Raw genomic sequence first — 20,728 nt, 5'->3', positions numbered from 1 at the left:
TTGCACTAGTTGTAGCTTCCGAACTGTCTTCAAAGGTAGCCCTATGTAAAGCGTATTACAGTATTCCAAACGTGAGGTTACCAGAGCATGTACCACTGATGTAAGGTCCTCTTTACTCAAATAGGGACGTAGCTGGGCTACCAACCGAAGTTGGTAAAACGCATTCCTAACCACCGAGGCTACTTGAGCCTCAAGTGAGAGGGAAGAGTCTAAAAAGACTCCCAGACTACGAACCCGGTCCTTTAGGGGGAGTGTAACCCCGTCCAGGACAGGGTATATATCCACCATCCGATCAGAGAACCCGTCCACCAACAGCATCTCAGTCTTGTCTGGATTGAGCTTCAGTTTGTTAACTCTCATCCAGTCCATTGTCGCGGCCAGGCAACGGTTCAGGAAATCGACAGCCTCACCTGAAGAAGATGAAAAGGAGAAGTAGAGCTGCGTGTCATCAGCATACTGATGACAACGCACTCCAAAACTCCTCCTCTCCCAACGGCTTCATGTAGATATTAAAAAGCAGGGGGGACAAAACTGACCCCTGTGGGACCCCATATTGGAGAGCCTGCGGTGTCGAGCAATGTTCCCGAAGCACTACCTTCTGGAGACGACCCGCCAAGTAGGAGCGGAACCACTGCCAAGCAGTACCTCCAACTCCCAACTCCGCGAGCCTCTCCAGAAGGATACCATGGTTGATGGTATCAAAAGCCGCTGAGAGATCAAGGAAAATCAACAGAGTTACACTCCCTCTGTCTCTTTCCCGACATAGGTCATCGTACAGGGCGACCAAGGCTGTCTCGGTGCCAAAACCGGGCCTAAAACCCGATTGAAATGGATCTAGATAATCATTTTCATCCAATAGCGCCTGGAGCTGGCCAGCAACCACCCGTTCCAAGACCTTGCCCTTAGGGAAACCGTGGCCGCCATCTTCATTAAGGGCAATGGTAAAAGACAGGAGACAGGTAGGTGGGGGTGTGGGGGCCCCCCGCACACGTGCACGCCAGGGCCCAAGGCAAGCTGATGCTCAAGGGCCCCGGCATGCCTGGAGTCGGCCCTGCCAATGAGTCAAGGATTTGCTCCTCCTGACCATCGATCCAAACGGGGGGAGGCGGAGTCTCGTGCACTCGGTGGGTGTCTGGCAGTTTCTCTGGCGTTAAGGAGCGATTAAGGGATGGATCTTGAGAGAAGCGGGTAGACGTAGACAAAATGCCACTGGATTGATCTGAGCGACCACTTCAAAGACATCCAGTCTTTGAGCCTCTAGTTTATGGCTGGGTGGGCAGATAACATGTGGAAAGCCACACCTTGTTTCCAACCTGTATCTCTGGGCCAGGCTGGCAACGTTGATATGCTACCCGCTTGTAGTCGGCTTTTGCTCACGAAAGTTGCTCCTGTAATAACTGCTGCATTGCCTGCAATGCTTGCACAAACTCTGTCACTGCTGGGATGGCCAGAATAGAGCCAGGGGTGGCAAAAGTACGTGGGTGAAATCCAAATTTGGCAAAGAGCAGTGCACTGAGTTGTTGTAGGTAAACTCAGCCAGGGGCAATAATGTCACCCAGTTGTCTTCCTGATAATTTACATAGAAGTGGAGATATTGTTCCAGAGTAGCGTTCACTTTCTCTATCTGTCCATCTGTCTGGGGGTGGTGTGCAGATGACAATCTTAACTCACTCTGTAGCAGTTGCCGCAAAGCTCGCCAGGAATGCGCTGTAACCTGGTGTGGAAGGAAAACACTTCACAACAGCCAAAAGGCCAGAGCTTTATTGAGAAGCAATAATAAGACTCTGATGGCCATCAGGGAGAGCCAAAAGGCAAGGGCTCTCCCCTATACCAGGTTACATGAGTTTATTAAGAACAATATACATCATAACATATGTCACAGGAAAGCCTACCTCATAACCATGTATGGCAAAAATCTCATACACCCAAGGGTAGTCTTATCCATGTGCCAGGCCAGGTGGTACCCTCCTACAATCAATTAGCCAGCTCATGCCAGCTGCAAGCGGCCTGACTTTTCAAAAGGCAAACCTTTGAGAAATAGTTCTCTGCCTAACCACAACTTCCCTGTTCTCTGAACATTTGCTGCCTGAACAGTATTTCCCCATTTCTTCTACTTTAATATCACACCCATTATAAATGAACCAGAGCACAGCTATACCAGCCAATACATGATTAAAAGCAATTCTAATTGAATAGCTGATCAATGAGTTAAAATTCCTCTCTCACTGGGCTCCCTGGTCCGATACCAAACTGGTGGGGAGGCCATGAAGATGGAAAATGTGCTGTACAAACAGTTGGGCAGTCTCTCAGGCGGTTGGCAACCCTGCACGGGATTAAGTGAGCCATTTTGCTGAAAGCATCCAGAACCACCGAAGTAGTAGTTTTCCCTTGGGAAGCGGGTAAGTCTGTGATGAAGTCCAAAGTCACCATTCGCCGGGGTCCCTCAGATGTGGGCAGAGGCTCCAATAAACCCGCAGGTCATCCTGGAGCATGTTTTGCCCTTGTGCATGTTGGACAGGACTGTACGTATCTCTGTACGTCATGTTTAACCTTTGGCCACTAAACGTCCCATGTGACAACTTGTAGTGTTTTAAAAACCCCAAAATGACCAGCCGTGGAGGTGTCATGACACTGGTGAAGCACCTGGGCACAGAATTCTTCTGGAGGCACATACAGAGTCTGATAGTGATAACGAAGCCCAGCTCAATGGTGCACAGTCTTGCTGTGATTGCTCCAGTTCCCGCACCCTTTCCTGAGCATATGGGTCTTGTTCTTGGGCTCTGCGCAGTTCCTCGAACCATGGGTCAGGGCAACTGGCTGCAACCATCTTTTCCAAGGGAATGATGTGAAGTTGCTGTGTGGTAAGCTGGGTGTCCTGTGTTGGCGAGTGCGTGAATAGATCAAACGTGGTTTGAATTCAAGTGCCGTATAGAACAGGAATAAGACAGGCCAGGCAAGTTTCTTGTAAGAGTCTTTACTAGGCAAAGACATTAGACACAGCTCTCTCCATCGACATTTCTTCCCCCACACTCTGTTCCTGCAAGTTTCCCACCTTATCACACTCTCAGCCAGCCACTGACCTTGATAGTCTGGCACTCTGTTCTCACAGCTTAACCCTTCTGCTTCAGGTTTCTCTCTCTCTGCTAAAAACCTTGTCTGTGAGTCTCACAGCCTGCGTCACTGACCAACAGCCCCCACCTGAGACTTACAGACCTCAAAACTTCATGTTACAATTATTACATTTCTACAACATTAACTTTTCATTACAATACATTTCAGTACATGGTTTGTTTTCTTACAGTTTACATTTACAGTTCAGTTCAGTTTCTCTTTATTCTTTATTTACACAAGTTTCACAGATTCATGTTTGTTCACTTTCATTTGATGATACGTTTATTTCATTCCTCAACACAAAACTTCCACATTAGATCCATTGTTTCCTTATCTATTGGTCCCTCTTTTTCCCATTCTACTGGAATTTCATCTGTCTCATTATTCTGTTGTGTAACATTAAATGCAAATCTCTGAGGAGGTTGACCTTTCGTTTTTCTCTCTGATTTCCTGACATTATCTATTTCCATTTCTTCTTCACTTTCAATTTTATTCGGACCTGCACCACTAGTACTTGGCATTTCTGTATCATGTGTTGTTATGTCTTCACCTCTCAGTCTTTTAACAGTACGTTTGCCACTGTGTATTAAATCTGTTAATGCAGTTTTTAATGGAATTTGCTGTCCAAAAGGAACATCAGCTGTTTCCTGTTTGCTTTCACTATCTAGGATCACTGTTTGACTGTCTCTCCAAGGTTTATCTATCACCTTTATGTTTCTGCTTAACACTACTTGTTGTTTCTCAGGCAACCAAACTCTATAATATGAATTCTGAAATCCCAAAATGCGTCCTGCTTGAGCTTTTGACTGTTTTGCAACATGTACCCAGCATTTTGCCCCAAAACGTTCTATGTGGTTCACCCTGGGTGAAGGTTTTAACCCTTCTGCTTCAGGTTTCTCTCTCTCTGCTAAAAACCTTGTCTGTGAGTCTCACAGCCTGCGTCACTGACCAACATCCTGGTCCTCAGGCTTGTGGGACAACACATCTGCCTGGCGGATCTGAGCCTGGGGAATGTAACTGATGTAAAAGTGGAACCTGGTGAAGAACTGGGCCCAGCGAACCTGTTGCTGATTCAGCATGCGGGCCGTCTGTAAACTTCCTAGGTTTCAGTGGTCGGTATGAATCTCCACTTCGTGCCGCACCCCCTCCAGCAGATGGTGCCAGGTCTCGAAGGTGTCACAAATGGCCAGCAGCTCCTTCTCTCAGGCTGTATAATTCATCTCGGCACTTGTTAGCTTTCTGGAGAAGTAAGTGCAGGGTCGTAAGCCTGGTCATAAGAAGTGCCTGGACAGTTGCTAAAGAGCTGCCCTGCCTGTCCTGAGTTTCAGACATGAGAGGAGGGGCTGAGCTTAGCAACGGAACGAGGCAATACTGAGGGGAGAAAGGGGCTGGAAAAACAGCCTGTGTTTAGCTCAGAAGTAAGTCCTGTTGAATTTAGAAGGGCTTCATTCCAGGTAAATGTAGTTAGAATTGCAGTTTAAGTAGGGTTGCCAGGTTCTTGGCCTGAGACTAGCGATGCCAGATCTCCGGCAAACAGCCGGACACTCCAGCCCCGCCCTTGCTTTTCTCACCTCTGGCCAGAATTGCCCCATGTTGTTTAATCTCTGGTTTTTGGCTGGAGTCTCTGGTTTTGGGGGGCCCCCTCTGGCTCTCCGGCTAGCACCCCTTAATCTCCGGACTCTCAGCTTCAGTTTCTAGGTGGTCTGGTTCCCGAGATATACACCGAAGCGTCAACCGCCCTACTGCGCGACTGATTTTTTACAATCTTTAGAACAATTCCTTGCTCGAGCTACAACTCCCATTGGCCCAATCCAGTGGCCATGCTGGCTGGGGCTGATGGGAGTTGTAGTTTAAAAAAGTAACTTTTCCAAGCTCTGTCTGTAACCCCGCCCTTTCAGGATTGTAGCCAATGAAGCCAGGGTTGTGACTTGTTGATCCAGGCATGCCTAGGCTTAATTTCAATGTCAGAAAATGGTGGCTTTAAGATTTTTGCAGTCTGCGTAAGTAATATGGCTTAACGTTTTTTTTCCTCTTCTGTCCAAGAGTCAGACCCTGGGCTATGAAATATGAAAGTATTTAATCCAATACCTGCTTTTCAGGGAGTAAAGCAATTTCTGGGAGTAAAGCATGTACCTGGAGTAAACCCCATTGAACTCCATTAGGACTTACTTTTGAGTAGACAATTAGACATGGTTAGGATTGTGCTGTAAATTAATGGGACTTTTGAGTAAACATAGCTCAGACTTGTGTTTGTGTTGTAAATCTTTCTCTCCCCCTCCAACCCTATTTTTAAAGAAATTAGGCAGGGTTTATCACAGTTTTTATTATGGAGGAAACTAATACTGATTTTTTAAAAAAATGAATGAAGTTTATTTTTATTTATTTATTATTTGATTTATATCCCGCCCTTCCTCCCAGTAGGAGCCCAGGGCGGCAAACAAAAGCACTAAAAACACTTTAAAAATAATAAAAACAGACTTTAAAATATATTAAAACAAAACATCTTTAAAAACATTTTTAAAAGCTTTAAAAACATTTTTTTTAAGAAAAGGTTTAAAAACATATTAAAAAGCAATTCCAACACAGACGCAGACTGGGATAAGGTCTCGTTAAAAGAACAAGTTCCTTATCACTTCAGGGTACAGTTTTCCCTGGTTGAGTAAACCCCATTGAATACATTGGGACTTGCTTCTGAGTAAACAAACATAGGATTGCACTATAAATATATTTACAGGTTGTATAAATAATAAACATAACTGATAGTCATGCTTATATAAATATTTTCATAGAATCATAGAATAGTAGAGTTGGAAGGGGCCTATAAGGCCATCAAGTCCAACCCCCTGCTCAATGCAGGAATCCAAATCAAAGCATTCCCGACAGATGGCTGTCCAGCTGCCTCTTGAATGCCTCCAGTGTTGGAGAGCCCACTACCTCTCTAGTAATTGGTTCCATTGTCGTATGGCTCTAACAGTTAGGAAGCTTTTCCTGATGTCCAGTCGAAATCTGGCTTCTTGCAACTTGAGCCCATTATTCCGTGTCCTGCACTCTGGGACAATCAAGAAGAGATCCCGGCCCTCCTCTGTGTGGCAACCTTTCAAGTACTTGAACAGTGCTATCATATCTCCCCTCAGTCTTCTCTTCTCAAGGCTAAACATGCCCAGTTCTTTCAGTCTCTCCTCATAGGGCTTTGTTTCCAGTCCCCTGATCATCCTTGTTGCCCTCCTCTGAACCTGTTCCAGTTTGTCTGCATCCTTCTTGAAGTGCGGAGACCAGAACTGGACGCAGTATTCAAGATGAGGCCTAACCAGTGCTAAATAGAGGGGAACTAATACTTCACATGATTTGGAAACTATACTTCTGTTAATGCAGCCTAATATAGCATTTGCCTTTTTTGCAGCCACATCACACTGTTGGCACATATTCAGCTTGTGATCAACGACAATTCCAAGATCCTTCTCCTACTGCTGAGCGAAGTATCCCCCATCTTATAACTGTGCATTTGGTTTCTCTTTCCTAAGTGTAGAACTTTGCATTTATCCCTGCTGAATGTCATTCTGTTGTTTTCAGCCCAATGCTCCAGCCTATCAAGGTCCCTTTGAATTTTCTTTCTGTCTTCCACAGTATTAGCTATGCCCCCCAATTTTGTATCATCTGCAAATTTGATAAGCATGCTCTGTACCTCCTCATCCAAGTAGTTAATAAAAATGTTGAAGAGCACTGGGCCCAGGACCGAGCCCTGTGGTACCCCACTCATTACTTCCGCCCAGTTTTGTCATGCTGTGTCCCTATAAGTATCCAGTTTCATACTATGGTTGTACAATACTTCCTTTACATTTTAAGTATGCCTTGGGGTAGTCATGGTTCTCCATTGTTTTCATCCTGAGGGGCAGATAGGCTGAGAAATGGTGAGTAGCCCATGGTCACCCACTACAGTTTATAGCTTATTTCCATTTTGAAAAATTAATTAAAACAATTTACATGCAGGCAAAATTTATTAAGTGGATTCACACAATATGTGTAAAGCACATCCAACTCGCATTTAAAACGCATGACTTCCCCTGAAGAATTCTGGGAAGTGTCATTTCCCCCTCACAGTTATAGTTCTCACCACTCTTAACAAACTGCAGTTCCCATGATTCTGTGGTGGGATTCATGTGCTTCAAATGGGTGTTGAATGTGCTTTAAATGGATGGTGTGGATCTGCCCTAGGTATGATGTTCATTCAAGAGTGAATTGAAAAGAACAATTTTAAAAGATACTTCTTACTCTTACTCATTTCTCAGACCTCTTTCTGAAGGGTCAAATCTGTAAAAAGGTTTGGAGCAGCCACGTTAAAAGATAAGGGCAGGGCATTCCAGGCAGGGGGTTGCCAACCCTGCTTGGATATGGACGTCTTGTTAGAAGAACCCTAGTCAAGGTTTACCAACAGCGCAATCCAAACTATATCTACTTAGAAGTCAGTCCTGTTGAGTTCTATGGGGCTTAATCCCAGTGTATTTAGAATTGCAGCCTTCAGGAGCATCCATCTTTACTCCCCAAAGCTCCACAACACTAGGCTCCTTTGTCCCTGCAGTGGCCTTCTGGTGACTGCCCTGGCCTGAAGGCACTTAACCCTTCTTGCTGAAAGCAAGTAGGCTAGATTAAATGTTCCCTACCCAGGCACCATCTTTTAGCTAAAATTTCTATCTTAATTTCCAATCAGATTTTTTTTAATTGTATGCTCCAAGCAACTGTAATTGATGCTTAATGTATCATGCTTAATGACATCACTTGGGCCCGCACCATGACATCACTCGGGCCCACCCTGTGACATCAGTCGGCCCGCCCTGTGACATCACTAGGGCCCGCCCCTCAAATCTCAGGTTTTGGGATGCTTCTGACCTGGCAACCCTACCTGAGACTAATCCTGTATCTTTAGGAGAAGAAAAAGTCAGCCAATGCAGGTGTTCTTGCAACCCTGTAATGAGAAAAACCACAAGGTGGAATTCTCTCCTCTCCCTGCACAACTTTTAAAGATAGAGAAGACCTCTTGGCTCCAAGAGGTCTTCTGTATCTTTAAAAGTTGTGGAGGGGGGAGGGAGAATTCCACCTTGTGGTTTTTCCCATTACAGAGTTGCAAGAACACCTGCACTTGGCTGACTTTTTCTTCTCCTAAAGATACAGGATTAGTCTCAGGCCATGGACCTGGCAACCCTAAGTTTAAGGGTGGGATATGGAGCTTGGGAGGAAAGTAAGAAAGCTTCCCTGGTTTTCTTAGGCTACAATCCAATAATGTCTACTCAGAAGTAAGCTACATTGGGTTCAGTGGGACTTATTCCCAGGTGAATGCATTGGATTGCAACCTCTCCTTTTATAGGCAAGCTTCCATTGTTCAGATCTGTACTGGGGCTTTTGTATATGAATTCCCTCTCTTCAGCCCCTCGCTTCACCCCCTCGCTTCCCCACCATCCCAGTTGTAGCTGGGAAGCTCCTATTATTATTTTCATTTATATCCTGCTTTTTCTATAAGAAGCTCAAAGATGGTTCTTCCCCTTCCCATTTTCTCCTTTCAACACCCCTGTGAGGTAGGTTAGACTGAGAGACAGTTACGGGCCCAAGGTCACCTAGCGAGCTTCATCGCTGAGCAGCGATTTGAAACCAGGTCTGGCAGGAGGTCCTAGATATCATCTGTCTGTTCAAGTTGGAAACTTGTACGTTTATGATGCCTGGCATATTCAGAGACTAATGGTTTGTCCCTAGAAAGGCCCTTTTTACAGCCCTTCATACAAAGTACTATATTAGTAGTACTAAGAGCATTAAATCTTCACCCGTGCTGCATGTTTATTCTGTACTAGACATCAAAGGTGATTCCTCTTATTAGACATTTTTATGAGGGATTCTGATGGACTGAGGCAGGCTGGAGTATTCTGTTGCATCTGTGTTTATATGGGTCTACAGTATCCGAGCATGTAAGCCCTGTGATGTGGAAGTATCCTTCAGTATCAATTTTTGTACACTATACATACTTCTTAGCATACAGGTGAATTGTAGCTGATTATTGTGAATGGCTTTGTTTTTGAGAAATGGAATTTTAACTTTAAAAAAATAGTATTTGCTTAAAAGGGCAGCCTTTTATCTAGAGTTCTGTCCTTGGCTTGCCCTGGTGTTCTGATATAACAGTGACATGTGACAATAAGGAGTTTTAAGATTAACTCTAGAATGCTTCCTAATGTCTCAGCACAGCTGAGTAAGTTGTAAGTTGTGAGTGCAGGGAAAGGGCCATTGCAGCATCTGCCTTCCATGCAGAAGGTTCAGTCCCCACTAGCATCTCCAGGGAGGAGAGATGCCATCAGAGACTGAACCTGAGAGACCCTCTGGAAGAAACTCCTGCCTGAAACTCTGGAGAGCTGCTGCCAGTCAGTGTAGATAGTACTGGGCTAGATGCTCAGTATAAGGCAGTTTCCTATGTGAGTAGAAAATCCTGGTGGAGAATTGAAATGTTTATTTAAAGTGCTTTTTCAAAGATCTTTGCAAATGTCAGGAAAGGATGGATTCAACTCCTCCTTCACACATTTTTTTGTCTGTGAAAACATTAAAGTAGAGAAGCCAACAGAAACAGTGAAAAATTAGAATTAGTTGTCAGTATATTTTTTGGAAGATTCCAGGCTCTGATACATCATCGTTGTTATGTGCCTTCAAGTCGACTATGACTTATGGCGACCCTATGAATCAGCGACCTCCAAGAGCATCTGTCATGAATCACCCTGTTCAGATCTTGTAAGTTCAGGTCTGTGGCTTCCTTTATGGAATCAACCCATCTCTTGTTTGGCCTTCCTCTTTTTCTACTCCCTTCTGTTTTCCCCAGCATTATTATCAGAGAAGACAATAATGCTGGGATACTATTCATATAATCTGCCTATCATTAACATGGTGAACCAGAATAAATTTTTAGGAACTGAGGACTACAGAATAGGTAAATTTACCCCCCCAAATTAAAATAAATCAAAATTGTATATCTTTATTTTATAAGAGGGGGTTGCAATATTGGTGAAAAATTGTTTTGTGTGAAAGGAATGGGCCCACAAGGGAGGAGGGATGTGGTTTGAGGAGGAAAGGGAGGGGACAAGGGCCCACTGATACCCGGTGACCGAGGGCCCCCAGAAACCTGGAGTTAGCCCTGCCTACAAAAAACCACATCATGAAGTATCTGAAAGGCTACCAAATATATTATTATATAAGCTTTCATGGACTACAAAAAATGCTGTGAGCATGTGAAGTTTCATATTTTAAACTCCTTGTTATTGCTTGCTCACTCCCTAACTTGATCAGTCACCAACTCTCAGCCTAACCTACCTCAAATGATTGTTGTGAAGATACAGAAAGTGGCAAAAGGGGACTTAGTGCTTGTATCATAGGCATCAAATCCTGGTCCCTTTAACCCAGTGGTTCTCAACCTTTTTTGCTCCATTCCCCCCTTTCACCGTTGTTCAGAATATAATTCCCCCCTTCCCAAGATAGTCTCTCATAGCGTGTTGACGTTTCGCGAGTGACGGTGGTGTTTCTCGTGAGAGAAAAATTTCTTAGTTTATATTATAACAGAATTTCTTGGAGCACTTTCTGGTCTTTAAATAATAATTTAATTTTGCAAATGAAAATAATGCTGCATGTTCAAGAATCGATTTTAATCTGTGACATTCAATAAACTTTATTGAATGTCGCAGATTAAATTAAAAACAAACTACAATTTTACAGATTGTACATAATCTACAGGACATCACACTTTGCTGAATAGTGGTCCCAATTCCCCCCCTGGAACCCTAAAATTCCTCCCCAGGGGGGAAATTCCCCCCTTGTTGAGAACCCATGCTTTAACCAGAATTATGTATCTTTCTACTATAAAGGTCTGTATTTTTCTAAGTATTTCATTCCTGCAAATTAGTACAGCTCCAAGACTTCAACCAATCTTAGGCCCCGTCTACATGATACATTTAAAGCAACATCATGCCAATTTAGACCATCATGGCTCCCTCCCCCCAAAATCCTGAGACATGTAGTTTGATAAGGGTTTGGTGAGTTGTTAGGAGACCCCTTTTCCCTCACAGAGTTACAGTTCTCAGAGTGGTTTAACAATCAATCCCTCTTCCCAGCAAATTCTGGCGGTTGTAGCTCTACTCTGACCAGGGCCGATTTTAAGGGTGGGTGAGCTCAGCTGGGCGGTTGTCCAGGGCACCTAGTTGAGCTCAGTGGATGTGTTTTTTATATATACTGTCTGCAGTGAGCTAGGGTGGCAAAAAGCAAGTGTCTGTAACCTTTTTTTCAAGGTTCTACAGACTGGGTACTAATTACAAAAATGATCTTCCTCAATTAATCTTAAACTTTATTTCTTTTTCAGTTTGCATTTTTAAAGATAAAAATCATGGATATTCTAAAATAAAGGATGGTTATGAAAAGATAGGAACGGGAGTGGTGTGAGGCCGGGTCTTAAATTTTAGTTTGTACGTCGCCTAGAGTGGCTTCGGCCAGATAGGCGACACAAAAATTAAATTTTATTATTATTATTATTATCATTATTAAAGGAGGAATCCTTCCTGAGGCAGCAATAGAGAAGTCCAGCAGCAGGCCAGAACTATACGATCTGTGAGACTCAGCTCCAGGAAGCAGAGAGCAGCTCTGCCAGAAAGGGGTTTGGAATTTGCAGGAGGTACTCAGGAGAAGCACAACCGGATCCCTGTTCCCTGGTCCCCATGTGATAAACAATGAAGTATAGCTATTATTCTGTTTCATCCCAGAGCAAGGAGGAGCTGCAGGCAAGAATTTTCACATGTAGTCCATGCATGCAAAAATTCTTGCATGTGGCCCCCAGCTTTATACATATTTTGTACACAGGTGGAGGGTCCTTGCAGGGGGCAGCATGGACAGAAGAAAGGGGAGCAGCATCAAGACTGGGAGGGAGGGAGGGTGCTGATGCCTGACTGGACGTCTGCGTACTGCTGGGTCCTCTACACCTCACTTTTCTGTTCTTCTGGTTTCCCACAGCAACTAAGAATGAAAATTTTAACCAACACGAAGGTTAAAAAGCCGGTTTCATGTGAGCTTCCGCAAGCAGGGAAACCACATTTTAAAAGTGCTAAAGGTGAGAATCACAGTAATCTGACTGTTCTGCTGCTGGAAAATCCCAGGATATAAAAATCAGTTGTTCTTTCTGTTTTTTTCTTTTCTGTGGCTCCTCAGGTTTTAACTGTCTTTTATTCCTACTGATACTCACCTCATGATGTTCTGTTGGCAGACCAAATAAGATCTCCCTCCTGACATTCTATCACTTGAGTCAACAGTTTGATTTGTGGATGTTCTACATCTGATGAGACTAGTGGTGTTGGCCTATCTCTGCCATCATAATGTCTGTCTGAAATTTGGCCATTCTGCTGCTTATTCATCTTTACTGATGGACTCCGCATGTTTTTCTCCTTTCTACAGACACGTCAATAATCCCTGTCCAAAGTAATCTAGACGTGGCTCAGGCTCTTAATTCCCTAGAAAGTAAGAAGGAAGAGAGACCCAAAGCCAGGACATACTTTCCAGAGGCCTGGATCTGGGATTTAGTTCCAGTCAAGTAAGTGAGTCCCAAACCTTGCTAGGGAACAAGTAAACACAGGTCATAATGGTGGTGATACCATTTTCCTGGCTTTTGATGCCTGAAATGTATAGTTTTAGGGCTCATCCTATTTTCTGTGGCATTGTTTAGCTGTTTTTAAACTGTTTTTAATTATGTGTTTTAAAATTCATGTAATCTGCCGTGGGACCTCTGGGTGAAAGGCAGGTAATAAATAATAAAATTCCTGCTGGTCATGATAGCAAAAATGACACTATTGATTTTTTACACACACAGATACAGACATGCACTGTTGCTGTATAATAACAGGAAATACAAGGAAAAATATACAAAGTGGCTAAACCACACTCACTCTTTTGTACACATACAGAGTACAAACAGACATGCATTTATCTCTCACTCAATCATACACCCTCCCACCCCTCTCTGTCTCTCTCATATGCGCACATGCTCTCACACACGTTTATCGCTCCCTCTCTCACACACATGGATGTTCACAGGAATTTTTCCAGCAGGACAATTTTTTCCAGGGGTGGTGGTACAAAAGTAAAATGCTGAAATGGCGGAACAGGCTAGTTCCTGGGAAGGAAAACTAAGAAGAATGATGTTTTGCCTTATATCTCAGGTTCTAAAAATGCTAGAAACTTCCTTTTAAAAAAAATGAAAGCTGGGAATCTGGGGTTTATGATTCATCCCAGGGGCATCAAAGAAGGACTTTGCAGGTGCCGTGGCACTCATAGGAGCTGGATTGCCAACCCCTCCTTTAAACTGCTGATCAATAGAGAGTTGTGGCTTTCCAGTTAGTCTTCTAGCAATTAAGGCTATGTGTGATCGCCAACCATATACCCAATTTGCATTGCCCTCCTCCCTACTTTCTCTTTCCCATTGTTAGGTTGTTATGTAGATAGAATGTGTTTGTATTGTACAGCAAGTTAAAACCCAAATGTGGGTGTGCTCAGAAAACATGTATACAATATATATATTCACTAATAGGCAAAAAAAACCCCTTGTGGTTTAAGAACATACCTATAACCAACAGATATTTCTACCAAACTTTAAAAAGCAGGGAAATTGGGCAGCTGTAGTGAATGTACCATGGGAGCAGGAGACCTGACCTCGTCTCTGAGATATTGTACTGCCCTACAAATTTGTCAAAAGGCAAACACAATCTGAGTTGGTCTATCACAGTCCAATCCACTTCCTGTGTAGCTTGGAAGAATTTGGTAACATGTTCCTCTGAGCATATGGTGAGTGGTGGCAACACCTGCCATCTCCAAAAATGGAGAATTAAATTTTTGTTTGTCTGTTGGTGTTCTTTTTACTTTGCTTCTTTCCTGTGTTACTACTGTTACTACAGAAAATCTAACCTCATTCTCTAATTCTCTCATTATTCATTGTAGAAATTTGTGTCAAATTTATTTTTATTAATTTCAACACTTTTTTATTGGTCAATGTCGTATGATAGTGAAGACAGCCTTTTCTGTTTCAAACTGGAGGTTATGTTCTATTTCTATTTGGGGTGCATTAACAGCTGAATCTGAAACTGCAGTTTGATGTAAAATCAGATTGATTACAATATGCTGCTACTTAAGCAAATAATTTAGCTGTTGAAAAAACAAACTTGGCCTGTCCAAGATGCATGTGTTCAGCCTGCTGTGCATAAACCACTCCACTTAAGGAATGTGGGCATGGTGAATTAAAAACATAGAGCACACATAGAAATTTTCTAGAACATATTTCACCTCCCTCTGTGCAAACTGAGACATTCCTCTGTTATCAGCTACAAAGCCTGTGTCTGGCCTGGGAACGGACAGCCAAGGCCGGTACCATGGCAACCATCGAGATAGCGACTGGGGAAATGTTCTAACAGGTTTTGTTAGTGTCTGTCTAAGTTTTGCTTTTGGAGAGAGATGTTCTGTTTAGAGGGGGGGGAAGCTGTTTGTAACTGCTACAAGCCTTAATGTCCAAGTAAAAAAGGACTCTTAACAAGATCTATTGCCTCTGTGATGTTTCTTGACCATTGACCATGTGTGCTCTCACGCAACAACCGCACACACCAACATCCTCATGTCTATTGCAGAGGTTGGAAAAGTTACTTTTTTGAACTACAACTCCCATCAGCCCCAGCCAGTATGGCCACTGGATTGGGCTGATGGGAGTTGCAGTTCAAAAAAGTAACTTTTCCAAGCTCTGGTCTATTGGAGGCTATTCTGCAGAATAGTCAGTGCCATTATTCCACAATTGTTTTTAGAGTTTTTTAGTGTGGTAAAGTGTTGCTGTACTTCACATATTCACAGAAACAGAAGCAAAAGAAAATGATTTACTATAGGAACCTTCAGTAAAATTGCAAAGTAAATCAAACATATTTAAAGTGACTATCTGAACTGTATCTGAACTTAATAATGTTGCATCCTTCCTGCTAAAACAAGATCAGCATAGCACATATCATGTTTCTGTTTCGACTGATTGCAGGTGTTGCCACCACTCACCATATGCTCAGAGGCACATGTTACCAAATTCTTCCAAGCTACACAGGAAGTGGATTAGACTGTGAAAGACTAACCCAAATAGTGTTTGTATTTTGACAAATTTGTAGGGCAGTACAATATCTCAGAGAGGAGTTCCGGTCTCTTGCTCCCCTGGTGCCCGTTTTCCCTGCTTTTAAAAGTTTGATACCATATATTCCGGCGTATAAGATGACTTTTTAACCCAGGAAAATCTTCTCAAAAGTTGGGGGTCGTCTTATACGCCCAGTCGTCTTATACGCCAGAATATACGGTAGTTATTTCGCAAGAGTGGGCATTGCTGGACTACAAATTTAAACGGAGCCGCAGCCACAGGCTTCAATGGTCGTCACGGCATAATTAACTGCCGCGGAGAAAGCCGGAGGGAGGGGGAGGCAGAGCAAGGGAAAGATCCGCAGCTGTAGGCTCTGGGGCCGCCGAAATAGGCGGCGATAAAAGGGAGAGAGCGAGGCGGTGCGAGGCGGAGAGCCGCGATCGGAAGCTCTCGATTAGACTTGCGGCCGCCTGCTGAGCGAGGGAGAGTTGCAGCCACGGTCTCCTGGAATCGCCGTTAGGACCGGCAGAGAGCAGCGGCTCCTGCGAGGCTAAACGAGGGCGGAGGAGTGCCGCTGGGTGAGAAGGAAAGCCGTAAGCTCCCTTAACAAAAGGAGACTAAGACAGCCGCCTTAGAGAGAGAGAACCGCAGCCGCGGTATCTCTGGGAACCGTAGGCTAAAGTTCTGGGGGAAAGGATCAGGGAAGGGAGGGCCCCCCCCAAGGAATTCCCCAGGAACAACGAGACAAACAATGTCAAACACAAGACAGAGGGAAGGAAGAAACATAGGATAGACAGATAACAAAACCTTCACACTCTGGGAAACGAATACACAAACAAAAAACAAGAAACTGCTATCTGGAATAACAAACTTGTTCGATACGAAGGCAAGAATGGCATGTCATAAGCAGGGGTAGTCTTATACGGCGAGTATATCCCAAACTCTATATTTTAACTGGAAAAGTTGGGGGTCGTCTTATACGCCCAGTCGTCTTATACACCGGAATATACAGTATCCGATGGCTATAGGTATGTTCTTAAACCACAAGAGGGTTTTTTTTGCCTATTAGTGAATTCTCTGCTTTTTAATCCGGGAGGTAAGAAATGGGATCCTGTGCAAGTTTGCTGAGAATGGATTGATTATTGCTTACTGAGTTCAGTGGGCCACTGGAGCTCTGTCAAGGGAATAGGAGTTTCCTCTCAGCATCCTTCACAAACTACACTTCCCAGGATATTTTGGAGGAAGCCAGGATTGCCTAAATGGTAATAACTGTCTGGCCTGGGTGTGTCCCCCTGATTAGCCAAGCTAAACAGCTGTGAGTCTGGCTTTTAGAACACTGACAGTTGCTTCTTACTGAGCATGCCTGACGTAATAATAGGCTTAAGTGTTAAATTTCTTAAATTAATTAAAAATCAGCCAGGCTTTTTTTAACCTTTAAATTGCAGAAGATGAAGGACAGAGTACAAGGCAAGGTCAGTACAGTAGGGTCCTGCTTTTTGGTCTTCCGCTAATACGGCAGCGCCGGTGGGGTGATCAGCTGGAATGCGGGGAGCTCCAGCCGCCGCGCTCCAGCTGACAGTGATCAGCTGGAGCGCGGGAAACTCTCACGCTACAGCTGATCACTGTCAGCTGGAGCGCAGTGGCTGGAGTTCCCCACGCTACAGCTGATCGTTCACTACAGCTGATCGCTGTCAGCTGGAGCACGGGGGCTGGAATACAGTAGGGCCCCACTTTCTGGCGGTTTTCGCTTTTCGACGGGGGCTTGGAACATAACCTGCCGTATGAGTGGGGTCCTACTGTAATAGGATTACAGGCACTCTGTGAACATGGCTGATTTTTAATTAATTTCAACAAATTATGAGACCACTGACAGAAAAAAGTCCAACAGGGGTCTGGATTTTTTTCTCTTGTTTTTCACTTTGAACTCTCAATTGTCTCTGACTGTTGTGTGTATCGCCATAAAAACCTAGAGTATCGTTAAGCAAGCGTTTCTGAGTTCAGGACTGTAGGTTTTGTAAGGTTTTGTTTTGAAATGAGCTTATGGGAAGCAGCAGACTGGCATGAGGGTATTTTCAGTTTAACACTGTGGAATGTGAAAAATCCATGCTGGCTGTAGTATGGATGTATAATAAGGGGGGAAGGAAAGTGAAAAAAATCCATAAAGGTAGGAGACTCTTCTGTTTCTCCCTAGCCGCAAATTATCAGTAAAAATGGGACCGTCAGTCTGAATGCTGTAATACACATAGAGTGGACTGAGGGTTTCTCATGTCCTCTTGAGGCCTGTCTTGCTTTGTGAGACCAACAAGTGAAGGACTTAGAGAAGCCATTTTGTGGAGCATTCTAGAAATGCTTCTAGAAATGAAAGTCCATATATGACAATTTTCCTGCCCAGCCACTTTGAAAAGGCAATAACAAAGTTAGGCTTATGGTGCCTCCAAAATCAGTTGGATGGTTTTCTGAACCAGGTTTACCTGTGCTACGGTTACATAGTCTGGAGCCTGGTTTTGCTTTCAAAATGTAACTTCAGCCCTCAGAAAACTGATTTGTAGTTTTGTTGTCACTGAGGGAGTCAACTATCTTCTTGTTCTTCAGCGAGGAGGGGAAAGCAATTCACTCAGTCACAATTCCAGACACTATCACAGAATGGAACGCTGATGCATTCTGTGTGGCAGACGTTGGCTTTGGACTCTCCCGACAAGCCACGCTCCGGGTCTTCCAGCCTTTTTTTGTGGATCTAGCGCTGCCATATTCCGTGATCCGTGGAGAGACTTTCCAGCTAAAGGCCACTGTCTTCAATTACCTCAAGGACTGTATCCAGGTGAGTGCCCATTCCTTGTCTGAGTCTCCCACATATATCACACAGCCTTAGAGCTGCGAGAGATTAGAAGGGGCCAGAAAGCCACCAAGTCCAATCCACTACCAAGCCCCATAGGACATTGAGCTACTGCTCCAGTCCTCTTCCCCTCATACACAATCCAGGCCGCAACGTGTTGCAAGCAGCAGGGTGAAGAACGGCATGAGAGGCATACAGAGCAATAGTGTTTGCGGGTTTGTTTCAGAGGACCAAACCATCCACTTTTAAATTCCCATCTAAGGGGGACATTCCTTGCAGGCATAAATGCGGTGCCCAAAAAGCAACATGAAAACTCACTTGCCAAGATCTTTCTGGGCACCACTCCAGTCCACATCGCTCAGCATCCTGTCTCTACCAGTTGTGGGGCAGCCTCAAGCACAGGTGTCTGGTTCTCCTGGCACAAGCCCACATCAAGCCTTGCCTTTGTCTCTTCCCTGAATGCTTGCCACTTGCCCTGGACTCCTGCCTGTCTCATGCATGTTGTTTCTTTGCACCACCCAGGTGAGAGTCAAGCTGCTGCAGTCTCAAGACGTGGAGGTGAAGCCATGTCCAGCCTGCCAGTTGGAAACCTGCCTCTGTGCTGACGAGGCCCAGACCTTTTCCTGGAATGTGACGGCCACTCAGCTTGGTGAGGTTGAGGCGCCTGAGGGGGTGGGAGTAAGGGAGGGGTGAGGAGGCCTGTGTTGTTGAGCCTCCCATGTGCATCACCCTTTCCACCCCAAATACCTTGTCATCCGTGAACACTCAGCAAAACAAATGGGTGTTTATGTTGGATTAATTAGTTAATTATGTCAGCTTGTGTTGGTGGCAGCTTTGCCATTAGTGCAGATCTGGGGACTGGAAGACAGGGGTGGGGTCCATCTCCATTCAAGAAGCCTTGAACCCTCCATGCTCTGACCTCCATCCATGGCATCAGTCTGCAGAGAGACAGGAGGCAATGTGGGCATGGTGGCAGAAATGTTGCTGGGAGGGGAGGCTCTATCCCACTGCATAAAAGCAGCCACTCGCCCTCACACTGGACACTTGGCTGAGATTCCAGCACTCACTGATCTCTGCCATGTTTGCATTCCTTTAGGGCACGTCAACTTCTCGATAACTGCCGAGGCAGAGGAGACGCATCATCTGTGTGGCAACAAGATCTCCACAACGCCTGCGCGAGGCAGGTCAGACACGGTGGTAAAAGCCCTGCTTGTCAAGGTCAGTACGTGGCCATCAGCACTTATACCAGTCATGGCTCCCCCCAGAGAATCCTGGGAACTGTAGTTTGTTAAGAGTGCTGGAAACTGTAGTTCTGTGATGAGACTCCTAACAACTCAGCATCCTTAACAAACTACAGTTCCCAGGATCCTTTAGGAAAAGCCATGACTGGTATAAGGGGTATAAAGAGTGCTTTAAATGTACAGTATGACAACTGATCCAGAACTCTGAGAAAGGAATCTCTCATAAACAACTTCTACGGGAAATCATTTACTGACAGCCCGGGAAGGAGAGTGACATTGGATTTTGCAGAACCACTGCATTTCCTGGTCTAAGGCCAGGTCAGCCAGGTAGATGGCTCCTCTTCTTTGGCCAAAACAAAGCAATGCTGTGCTCAGTCAGAAGGCCTGGCAGTTGAGAGAGCTCTTACATGGAGCAGGAGAAAGGCGGGGAATATAGAGGGAGATTCCTCTGAGAGAGCAGCCCCAGAAGAACCCATGATTCTTTGTGTTGGAAGTGGAGCAAGAGCAACTCCTGTTTTGTTCTTTTGTTTATGTTTCAGAAGGGAGATAGAGTTAGGGTCCTCCTGATGGATAGGCTTGATTACCTTTACCTGTGATGCTCTGACTTCCTTCCGTTGTTAGACTTATGTCTTAAGGGAAGCTTATCTGCCCCTCCTCCTTCCCCCCTTTCCTCTCTTCTCTTCTCCACTGTCCAAGAGAGAGAACATAAGAACATAAGAAGAGCCTGCTGGATCAGGCCAGTGGCCCATCTAGTCCAGCATCCTGTTCTCACAGTGGCCAACCAGGTGCCTGGGGGAAGCCCGCAAGCAGGACCCGAGTGCAAGAACACTCTCCCCTCCTGAGGCTTTCGGCAACTGGTTTTCAGAAGCATGCTGCTTCTGACTAGGGTGGCAGAGCACAGCCATCATGGCTAATAGCCATTGATAGCCCTGTCCTCCATGCATTTGTCTAATCTTCTTTTAAAGCCGTCCAAGCTGGTGGCCATCTCTGTGTCTTGTGGGAGCAGAGGAGACACCTTTGTCTCTGCTCTCTCTCTCTCTCTCCTAGCCATGAGGGCAATTCCCAAGCCTGGGCGTAGCTTTTCTTATTTTACTAAGTCTTAAGTCTCAGTGATCTCAATGCAGAGTAAAAGCCTGCTTTCTTAGGTAAACGCACGCACACGCTGGCACACACACATTTCAGACCACTGTTATTCTCTGCTTAACAAATTTACACCACAACACTTTTTTCCTCCCACAGCCGGAAGGCATCCTGGAAGAAGAGACCCACAATGTATTCCTCTGCTCCTCAGGTATGGTTGGGCTTCATCCCTTCCTGGGACGGCTCGGAGACAACATGGAGCGAGTGTTGCTATAATTGTCATTGAGCTGGGGATGTCTCTCTTCCCAAGGG

The 20,728-nt window shown here is 44.8% G+C and overlaps 1 protein-coding gene across 5 annotated transcripts in view; it reads left to right on the top strand.

Annotated features, from left to right (window-relative positions):
• LOC133363794 (alpha-2-macroglobulin-like protein 1) overlaps nt 1–20,728 on the top strand; it is a 178,864-nt gene that overhangs the window by 96,132 nt on the left and 62,004 nt on the right. For all 5 annotated transcript variants that reach the window (XM_061583281.1, XM_061583270.1, XM_061583261.1 and 2 more), the window contains exons 18-23: nt 12,130–12,226; nt 12,568–12,703; nt 17,855–18,080; nt 18,618–18,744; nt 19,192–19,313; nt 20,576–20,627. In XM_061583281.1, the coding sequence (XP_061439265.1) occupies nt 12,130–12,226; nt 12,568–12,703; nt 17,855–18,080; nt 18,618–18,744; nt 19,192–19,313; nt 20,576–20,627 (760 nt within the window). The remainder of the gene's footprint in view (nt 1–12,129; nt 12,227–12,567; nt 12,704–17,854; nt 18,081–18,617; nt 18,745–19,191; nt 19,314–20,575; nt 20,628–20,728) is intronic.

This window comes from Rhineura floridana, chromosome 1 (assembly GCF_030035675.1).
Source record: "Rhineura floridana isolate rRhiFlo1 chromosome 1, rRhiFlo1.hap2, whole genome shotgun sequence".
Taxonomy (NCBI): domain Eukaryota; kingdom Metazoa; phylum Chordata; class Lepidosauria; order Squamata; family Rhineuridae; genus Rhineura; species Rhineura floridana.
Note: the sequence above shows the minus strand (reverse complement) of the source record. Positions and strands in the feature narration are given on the sequence as shown.